Raw genomic sequence first — 9,838 nt, forward strand, 5'->3', positions numbered from 1 at the left:
GAGACCCAGGGGCACCGCAGGCTCAGTGCCCCTCACTAGGCACAGGCATCAGCTGGCTCGCGTTGCCAGGGCAACAGGAGAGGGTGTCGATTCTCACCCAGTTTATCGATGGTGGTGATTAAGTCTGAGGGCACGAAGGAGTCCAGGTCCGCATCCAGAATGCCCAGGGGGTCCAGCTGGGCCACATGGTGGCCCCGGATCTGGAGAGGAGAAAAGGCCAAGGCAGAGTGGAGCGCAGCCTGGCAGACCCCCACCAAGACTGAGACTCTGGGCCCCTCACTTCTGGCTTCAGAATTTCAAGTTTCCACATTCCCAGCACCCAGGCCTTAGCAGGCCTGTGAAACCCCAGCACAGCAACTGAGGCGGCAGGAGCTCACCTCGGTTTAAAAGTACATCGTGCAGTTTTCAGAAACAGGAAAGAACGCATACACAAAAATAATTACCATGGTACTATTAGTAATTGCAAAATTCGAAAACTTCCCAAATGTCCATCAGCAGGACGCTGACAAATGGAAATGGGAAATTCATGCAGGCACAGAGTTGCTCAAAGGAATAGGAAAATTCCTAACTGCTACAATAAGATTGTCTCCACAAAATATTCTTAAGCAAAAAAGCAAATTACATAAAAATGTTTGTGATAAACTACCTATCATCTATGAAAGGAAAGACAAGAGCAAATATATGGACTTGCATTATTTGTATCCATTTGAATGTCTACAAATAAATGTGTGCATTAGAAAAATATGTAGTAAAATAATAAAGCCAAAAAATAAGAAAAATTATTACCTACAGGGAAAGGACAAAATAGGGCAGAGTGTCAGGGCTGGAAGCTAGACTTTTAAGACTATATCTTGCCTTTGGAATCTTATAAATATTTTATATCACTATAAAACAAAATTAAGAATTCTGTAAAGCAATTATCTTCAATTAAAAAATAAATTTTTTAAAAACAAAATTAAGTTTTAAAAATTGAAAGTAATATAAATGAATTAATGTATCCATTTTGTGGCATAACTATATAGAGAGGAATGATTTCAATTGACTAACAGAATGCTCCCCAAAGGCAAACAGGACTGCAGAAATGAAAAGATCATAAATTCATTTATATTACCAACCAGCAGTGGTAGTACTAGAATTCTATTCTTACCTTGTCATGTATGGATTATGAGAAAAATCAAATAAGTCATTGTATTGCATCTTTGAGAACCTCTATTTTTTATATTTTTAAAAGGAGATGGTGATATAAGATTGATGAGGTCAAAGACAAACCCTAAGCCCTATATTTGACGTGTATAGAAGCATCAGTACAAACCTATAAAGTATGGTATCTTTAAAAAAAACTATGTATTTCCTGTCTCTAACCATCAAAAGAACCCAAAAGTCACATCCAGACCAATAACAGCAAATACTCCCTCACTCCCTGGAGAACTGGCTTATTAGAAATGTATGAGATGAGCTCAAATCATCTTATCCCACCAAACACCACTGAGGCTGGGAATAAGGACACATTTTGAGCAACAACAAGGAGAATATCTGTAGCAGACTGAAACTCATCAAATGTGTTTAAATCCATGCATTCATATCATACTAAGAAAAAGAAGAAAAACCCTTATTTGCCATATTTGGAAGATGCTAGGGAACCAAATCATAATTTTGAAAATCCATCAATAAAAGGGAAAAAAATCAAGCACTGATTCTACCCTCCCTATACAATTTGTACTTGAGGCCAAATGGAGCTAACAAAGCAAAGTTTCTCCCCACGGAAATATTCCAGGTACCAAACAAAGACAGAATTAGACTATCACCACTTTTACCGCTCCTAATGACTTAATGCATCCAGGAAATAATTACCCTTAGCCGCTAACTGATGAAGTGCCATCACCACCAGGAAGCTGATTTGCAACAAAGAAATCAAATCTGTGTTGGGTCAAGCACCTAGATACAACCACCACTTTACAGAAATTACATGGGGCAAAGGATCAGACAAAGTGACACCATGCGGATGCAATCAGCAACATCCAGACTCAAGAAAACTCTACAGGACAAACAAGGAGCACAGAAGAAATGGAGAAGGGCCTGCGGAGCAGAGAGCAAGAGCTTAAGAGCCATGTCAACATCACAACCGGTGGCTTTATCTGAATCTCGATTCAAATAAGCAGAAAAAAGACATCCTAAGACAAACAGGCACAAATGAATACCAACTGGGTATCTGATGACATTAAAGATTATTACTATTTTTAGCAGTGATAATGCCATTATGTATATTTGTAAAGTTTTAAAGGAGACTTTATCTCTGGAAATACATGCTGAAACGTTCAATGAATGAAATGAAATGACATCTAGGATTTGCTTCAAAATAATCAGTGGCCTGTGGGTGGAGCGGGAGGTGGGTCACATGAATCAAGAGCGGCACTGTAATGATGGGCTTGAGGGTTTGAGACATGATTCTTCTACATTCTATACATTTGCAAATAAGCAGCAGCTTGGGTTTTTTTCAGAGATGTATGCAGGTGAGTCAAACCAGAGCTCAGCCCCGAGCTGGCCTGTGAGGCGCTGCAGCCCACCCCGTAAGTACTCACCATCAGGCAGATTTTTATCAAGCCAGTACCAAGTAACCTTCCTGAATCCAGAGACCAACCTGCTGGAAGGACCCTGGTGCTGTGATCTCAGACGACGAAAGACCACAGACCCGCTGCAGAACTGAGACTATGCTTGGAAGATAAGGCCCTCAGGCCGCACTCTGAATGATACCTTATATTTCATATAAAGTTTTATGTTCCTTGTTCTTCTTTTTCAAAGTCAACAGTTAGATAGCTTCCTGCCTCTTAGCCAGCCAAGACAAACATCATTACAACCAATGCTATTTGCTCCCAAGTGGCCCACGATCCATGGGTCCTGAGGCCAATAGGGGAGCCTGATCCTGTGCACTGTCCCTCTTCTGCCCCAGCACAGCTGGCATGCCCTGGGTGGGCAGCTGCCAACCCACGCAGAGTGCCTCATTCAGAGGCAAGGCGCCCTTTCCATTTGCTAAGGCCTCCCTTTCCCCCCAAGTTCCTGCAGTGACTTGTGTGACACCCTCCCACTGAGTCTCTGCCAGGATGCCCTTACCCTTCCTTCTGCATGTCTTCAAGACAAGTTTCTCTTATGAAATACCTTCTGCCGCCAATTCCCAGAGAGATCCTAAATGATTACATTTTTATGGAGTGAACACCCAGAACAGCCCTCCAATTAGTACTGTTGAGTCAAGACCAAGAATAGGGAACATCATCAGGACTCTTTGACATAGCGGGGGCCGAGCCTGGGAACCCAGCCACAGGGAGCCTAAGTCTCCAGGACAGAGCAACTGATGGGTGGGAGAGCTGCTTAATGAACTATTCATTTATTCATTCATTCGTTCCACACACACTAGTTAAGCACCTGCTGGACATCAGCCCTGTCCTCTTGGAATGCCCAGTCAAGAGGAGAAAACGGACATTAACAAGGATCAGTGTATTCATCTTTCATTCAACACTCACTGAAACTGATCACTCACTAAGTACCCCCACCCCCAGGTACTGGGGCACAGTGGTGTGGGAGATAGCTAACACTCCATGAGAAAGACCACTAACAAACAAACCAGTCCGCACAAAAAATGAAGGGAGATGGCAAGCGATGTGAATGGTAATGTGGCAAAGAGCAGGACGGGGAGTCAGAGCCACCCACAGAGGGCTCGGAGAAGGGCTCCGAGGTGGCGCGGAGCTGAGCCAGTCTTCTTGTTATCAGCACCTGCCCCACCCAGGAGCCTGCGCCCTCCCAGTCACTCACCTGGTAGGCCCGGATCAGGGACTGCACAGCCAGGTGGTCTTCCACCAGTTTACTGGTCTTGGTCCGGCTGGATGCTGCCAGTCTCTTTTCAGAGACGACAGAAAGGGGCTGGGGCTGAGCCAGGATGTAAGAGGCTTCCTCACTGGCTTTCCGGAAGAAGCTGTCCCAGGACTGGATGGGGGCAGAAATAAGAAAACAGCCAAGTTAGGGACTGAGAGTAGTTGGGACCCCAGGGGACATGGTCTTCCTTCATCACCATAGCTCTCAGGACCTTCCTAAGACCCTGTCCAGAGATCCCTCTCAACCAGCCCAGGCCCCCATCCAGAGCTCAGATCTCTCCAGGACCCAGCTTGGTAGAGGGCTGGCAGGGGAGTTATAAGTTGTGATCAAGGGGCTTCAGGCATGAAAGATACTTCTATCCCTGGGGGAAACATGCCCTCACACACTGGGGTTAGAGGCAGCCTTTGTAGAGGGCAATCTGGCAGGCAGGTCCTCAACACTTTCAATGTATGTATCTTTTGAACCAGAAATTCCACTGCCAACAATTTATTCTACAGATGTACTTGGACAGGTGTGTGCCTACAGGTACAAGGATGTTCCCCGCAGGAAAGTTGATAAAAATGGCAGCATAAAAACAATCTAAGTGGTGCTCAATATGAAACCATTTAAATAAATGGTAAATTTAGATTCTGGAAGATTTTGTTTTAAAAAAAGATGCATCTATTATTATGGCTGTGGAATATTGCCAAGATATGTTGTAAAGGAACAAAACAGAAGAGGATGCATGGTTTGCTAGTCTTTGTGAAGAAACCAAAAGCAGATGGACAAATGCACCAGCACCTCTGTGTCCCAGCAGAACACACGTGGAAGAGCTTTCCTTGGCATCCTCTCACACGGTACTGGTGGGAGAATAAGATGGCACGCACCCTGTGGGAAGCAACTGGGCAACATCCATCAAAATTATGTGTCCAGACGCCCTCTGACGCAACAACTCCACTTTGTGGAATTTATCCCATGGTGAGCTGCACACACTCAAGGTGACGAACGCACAAGATGACGCAGTACAGCGCCAGGCTTGGCAGCCCGAGACTGGAGGTGAGCCAGATGCCCGTCCTTGGGGATGGGTGTGGCCCAGCCATCCAAACAGCGGAATACTACGCAGCTGGGGAAAAAACGAGGCTCTTAAGGTGCTGACATTGAAAATCTTAGAGATGCATGCTGAATGGAAAAAGCCTGCAGCAAAACGGTGGACATTACATGTCATTTATTTGTGTAAAGGTGAGGGAAATCCAGAATTATGTTTGCAATAAGTTTATCTAAAGAAAATCTGAATAGATACAGAAGAAGTTAAGAATAGGCTGGGGACCAGACAGGTAGGAATAGAGCAGATGGAATGGGAGGAAGGCTTTCACTGTAGAACTTAGTACTTTTTGTCCTGAGTCATGTGAGTGTATGACTTTCCTCTGAGGACTGTGAATGGACAGAGAGCAGCTTCACTTTTTACTTTTGCCCTGGCAGCTGATTTTATTTTTTCATTTTCATTATTATTATTTTTTTTACCATCAGTGTGTACTTATTTCACCGGCTCAATATATACATAAAAACACTCATGCTCCTAACGACATAACAGGGGCCACCTGGCACAGTGCAGTGTGACAGAGGGGAAGGGGCAGCTCTCAGAAACAGGGTGTCTGAGCAGGGCATCATCTGGGCGTCTCAAGCCAGACCCCCGACCACTGGCTGGTTCCGCAACAGCAGAGCAATGAGCTTTCCTCTCCTAATATGAGGACCAACTCTTTTACAAACGAAGACATGGTGGACCTCAGAGGCAAAGAAACTTACCCAGGGTCACTCAGCAGGCAAGTTGCTTCTCCCCACTGCCCCCTCCACGGCCCTCAGGACCTTCTCCCCCACACAGAGGGGTGCCAACCTTGTGAACACTCTGGGGGTTTTCCAACCAGGCGAAGTACATCTCCTCCATATAACTGGAACCACCTCCAGCTCTGCTGCTTGTGAAGGGAGCTGGTGGCCCAGACGACCTGCTGCACCAGCTGAACCTCTGGACTCCATGTGGGGCCAGGAGCCTTGAGGCCTGTGTCCCAAGCCGGGATGGCAGCAGCCTCAGCTGACTCATCCTGGACACGGGCAATAAGAGAGAAACAAGCCACAGGACCAGGATGGAAGGAGGCTCTGGCAGCCACTTGTCCATTCACACGGCATTTAGTGGGCCTACCGGGCAGGTGACCCTGGGCTAGGTAGTACAAGACAAGTCCCTGGTGAGAGAGACAATCGGCCAGGCCCCCTAGCCACCCTGGAACTCAGGCAGGGAGGTCCTTCAAGGACTGGGTGCACCATGCCTGGTCAGGAAAACGCCAGAAGAAAGGGGTCTGGCTGAGCTGTACTATCTCAAGGCCCACGGCTCTGCTGGATCTCCAGTCATTGTGACCAAAAGTGACGAGTGACTTCCCTTGACCCCACTAAGCCACCTGCTCTTCCCCAGGAAAAATGCATGAACAATAGGCTTTCAGGAGTCTATGTCTATATGGCGGGGCGGGGTGGGGGGCCTTCGTTCCCCCCAGCCCAGAAGACAGAGATTCTAAGAGAAGAGCCTCCTCTTAGAACCTCCAAAACAACTGTAAGCAGAGATCCCTTCTCTTCCCCAGCACTGCCCGAACACAGAACAGCTCCCTCTGAATACTTGCTGATGCCCTTCTGACCAGAGAATCCCAGCCTGTGAGTGGGGTGTAGCACCAGAGCCACCCCACCAGGGGCCATGCAGGCATCTCAATCCCAGAAAGTGTACCTCCCTGCCTAGGCTTGGCCGGAAGTCAATGCCCCTGGGGCCAGGTGTGCCCAGCCCACAGGGCACTCCCCTCCCCACCAGTTCAACCAAGTCTCCAGAAACAGCTGGCTGGACCTTCTATTTTACAAGGAGTCATGTTCCAAGGCAGGGCAGGGCACAGCCCTCCTAGCCCATCTCCTCCCCTTTTCTCTCCAAACTTACAGGAGGCAAAGGAAGGGGAGGGTGGTCTCCTTGAGTGAGGGACAGTGGGCTCCTCAGGGCAAGTCCAAACAAAGGAAAATTTAAAAGCAAAAATGCATTGCACTGCAAGGAGGAAGGAGATGGGTTCAGCCGGAACCTGAGTCCCAGGCGCTGGAAGCTCCCTTTCCACACACTCAGCGGCCTGTCCCGCCCCACCAGCCCAGTGGCACTAGGCTTTAGCGAGGGTTTGCCAGGGGCTGGCTCCTCCTGGAGTGGCACCCTCCAGGTGTTGGGTGGGGCCTCAAGGTCTGAGATCTGCGGTCAGAGGGTCAGGGTGCCAACCCCTTCTCAATCTCTAATAGCTCCTGAGACCGGGCAAATACAGGGTTGCTGCCGCTGCCCAGATGGCCATAGGGCCTAGGCTCTACTGGTCCAGAACATCAGAAGACGCTAAACAACCCAATGCGGAAACTCTAACATCCGCACCCTAAGGCAAGAAAGCCTGACGGCAAGATACCCATGTGGGAATGAGAATAAGAGCAGAGTGAGCGAGCACTGACCTGGGGGCAGCACTGGGCTCCTCCATCCCTTTCAACAGTCTCAAGAGGTGGGCACTCTATCGTCCCATTTTACAAATACAGAAACAGAGGCACAGCGAGGCTAAGCTGGCGAGTGGTGGGGCCCTGTGGTTCCGGAGTCTGTGCCCCCCTACACTGCCCAGTCATGATGTAAACACAGAGCTGCTCCTGCCAGCAACCACTCCCACTGGGAGATGGGATGGCCTGGGGCAGGGGGGGGGGGGGGGGGGGGGGGGCAGTGATGAGCCTGCCTGTGTCCTGCCCAGCCCAGCGCAGGAACACTGTGTTTTACAAATACTGAGTAATCGGGAAAGCCACGGCACATTGCTGCGGCCTTCACCCAGCCTGACAGGAGGGCAGCCAGCCAACCACCCCTGCCCCAACCCTAGCAGGGCTTGGGGATGCAGGAGCCCTGGAGGTTCTGGGCACAGAGTCAACCTCAGTATCTACAGTCAAAGTCCCAGCCTGCCCTGCCCACTCAGGTGAAAGGGAAGAGCCCAGCTCAGCCTCCAGTGGACTAACAAGCAGGTTGCTCTGGACAGGTCTTGGTGGTCTCCTCCCTAAGGACAAAGTCAGTACCATCCCCTTCCCCACCCCCAGAACAACTGCAGAATCCCTGGTCACCAAGCCTTTTTCACATAAGCCCCTATCTGGGCTGCCCTGCTGAGGACTGCTCTGCAATACGCCCATTGTAGAGATCAGTTAACAGATCCTTCCCCAGACCTGGGGAAGCTGGGCAGCAGCAGAGCCTAGACTCACCCTCCTGTCGGCCTACTATGGCGCCCTGTTCTGGGAGCTGGGTGGCCTTTTCTCAGGAACAAGTCCCAACCTTAGTTTACTGAACCCAAGAGAAGGTCAAGGAGGCAGACCCTGTGGTAGGAAGCAGGGCAGAAAGGGGGTGTGCTTATTTCCTTGGCAGAGCAGGAGGGCCTGAATGAAAGCCCAGGGGAGGGAAAAGGACAAACGTAAAAGGGGCCTGTCCTAATATGCTACAGGATATGTGGGGAGGGGACGCAGGGATGGGCATCATGGTACCCTGCTGGGACCTCGTCTCATCCCCCACATTTCCCTGAGAGATGGAGAAGCAGTTCTCAGGCTGGCTGCCACCTCAGGCCAGTCTTGCCTCTCTCAGGGCCTCAGTTTCCCCATTTGTGAGCAGAAACCGCGATTAAAGCCGTATATAAGGGCCCTGGCCACCTCCCGCCTCCCCGCACGAGGTCCTGAGACTTCGAAGCTGCCTGCCTGTCCCACCAAGCACATAACGCTATACCATCCCCATCCCCAGCGCTGTTCTCCGCAGCCCAGGTTCCTTCAGGAAGGGAAGGGCAGTAGGCCCCTCCCCAGGCCACGAAAGGCGTGGACAGTCTGCAGTCTTGAGCTAGAGACCAAACGCTGATGTCTGAAACCCCACCGGTAGAGTTTCGCTCCTTTACGCAAAACGTTTCACAAGAACTGCACTGGCAGGGTTGAATGAACGCGAAGGGCTGGGGGGTGTCCTTGGGGAGGCCGCAGCCAGCCAAAGACGGAGCCAAGGTCACGCTCACTCCTCCCGCCTCACGGGGCCCCGGCTCCGGGCTGCGGCGCCCCAGGACCCGAGAGAGAGGACCCGAGGGGAGGCCCGAGAGACAGCAAGAGGAGAGGAGGCGCAAGGACCAGGAGGGGAGGGGCCGCCGCGCTCACCCGGCCGATGGGGGTCGGCGCGGCAGCGCGATCCAGAGGCTGCGGGTCAGGGGGCTGCGAGCAGATGATGCGTAGCGCAAGGTACCAATTACCTGGGTCACGAGACGCCGCGACGTGGGCTGAGCGCCTGGGAGACTCCACGCGTCTTGACGTATTTGAGGACGCCCCGCCCAGCCCTGCCCCGCTGGCGCTGTCCGCGGTGCTGAAGGCCCAGACAGGAAAGCTCCCGGGGCCAGGAAGAGAGGATCCCATTTGTCTGGGAAACTTGGCACTCTGCTGAGCCCCTGAACCCCAATGTCTTCGTTCGAACACTAAGGAGAGTGAGCCAGAAAATAAACGACGGTTTGCGTATGGAAGGATAGTTTCCGTTTTATCGTTTGTAAAACGATACTGTTAAAAGTCCCAGTCTTAGGGTTATTTTGAAGAAAAGATGAGATAAGGCATATTAAGTGCTTATCACAAAACCTTATACAAATTTTATCCATCCACTATCCAAATTATGGAGACCTACTCTGCTTTCACCTCCTTGCTGCCTCAGTGAACACTTTCCTATCCATTCCCTTAAGAACCTGTGTGGAAATTTTTCTGGAATATTTAACAGGGTGCTGAATTGCTGGGTCATGAGTATGTGTATAGCTGTGCTATGCTCAGTCGTGTCCGATTCTTTGCGACCCCATGGACTGTAGCCCACCAAGCTCCTCTCTCCATGGAATTTACCAGGCAACAATACTGGAGTAGGTTGCCATTTCCTTCTCCAGGGTATCAAACCCACATCTGAGCCCAGGGATCAAAC

At 50.1% G+C, this 9,838-nt stretch overlaps 1 protein-coding gene across 5 annotated transcripts in view; it reads right to left on the bottom strand.

The window, feature by feature from the left end:
• The window catches only part of OGDHL (oxoglutarate dehydrogenase L), a 32,765-nt gene that overhangs the window by 17,512 nt on the left and 5,415 nt on the right, over positions 1-9,838 (bottom strand). The window contains exons 1-4 of one of the 5 annotated variants that reach the window (XM_006065676.4): positions 9,046-9,322; positions 5,735-5,939; positions 3,805-3,975; positions 98-200 (exon numbers count right to left, since the gene is read on the bottom strand). In XM_006065676.4, the coding sequence (XP_006065738.4) occupies positions 98-200; positions 3,805-3,975; positions 5,735-5,938 (478 nt within the window). In that variant the 5' untranslated portion in view covers position 5,939; positions 9,046-9,322. Of the gene's footprint in view, positions 1-97; positions 201-3,804; positions 3,976-5,734; positions 5,940-9,045; positions 9,710-9,838 lie in introns of those variants that run through there. The other 4 variants (XM_044942425.2, XM_044942424.2, XM_044942427.2 and 1 more) reach the window with 4 other exon arrangements.

This window comes from Bubalus bubalis, chromosome 4 (genome assembly GCF_019923935.1).
Source record: "Bubalus bubalis isolate 160015118507 breed Murrah chromosome 4, NDDB_SH_1, whole genome shotgun sequence".
Taxonomy (NCBI): Eukaryota; Metazoa; Chordata; class Mammalia; order Artiodactyla; family Bovidae; genus Bubalus; species Bubalus bubalis.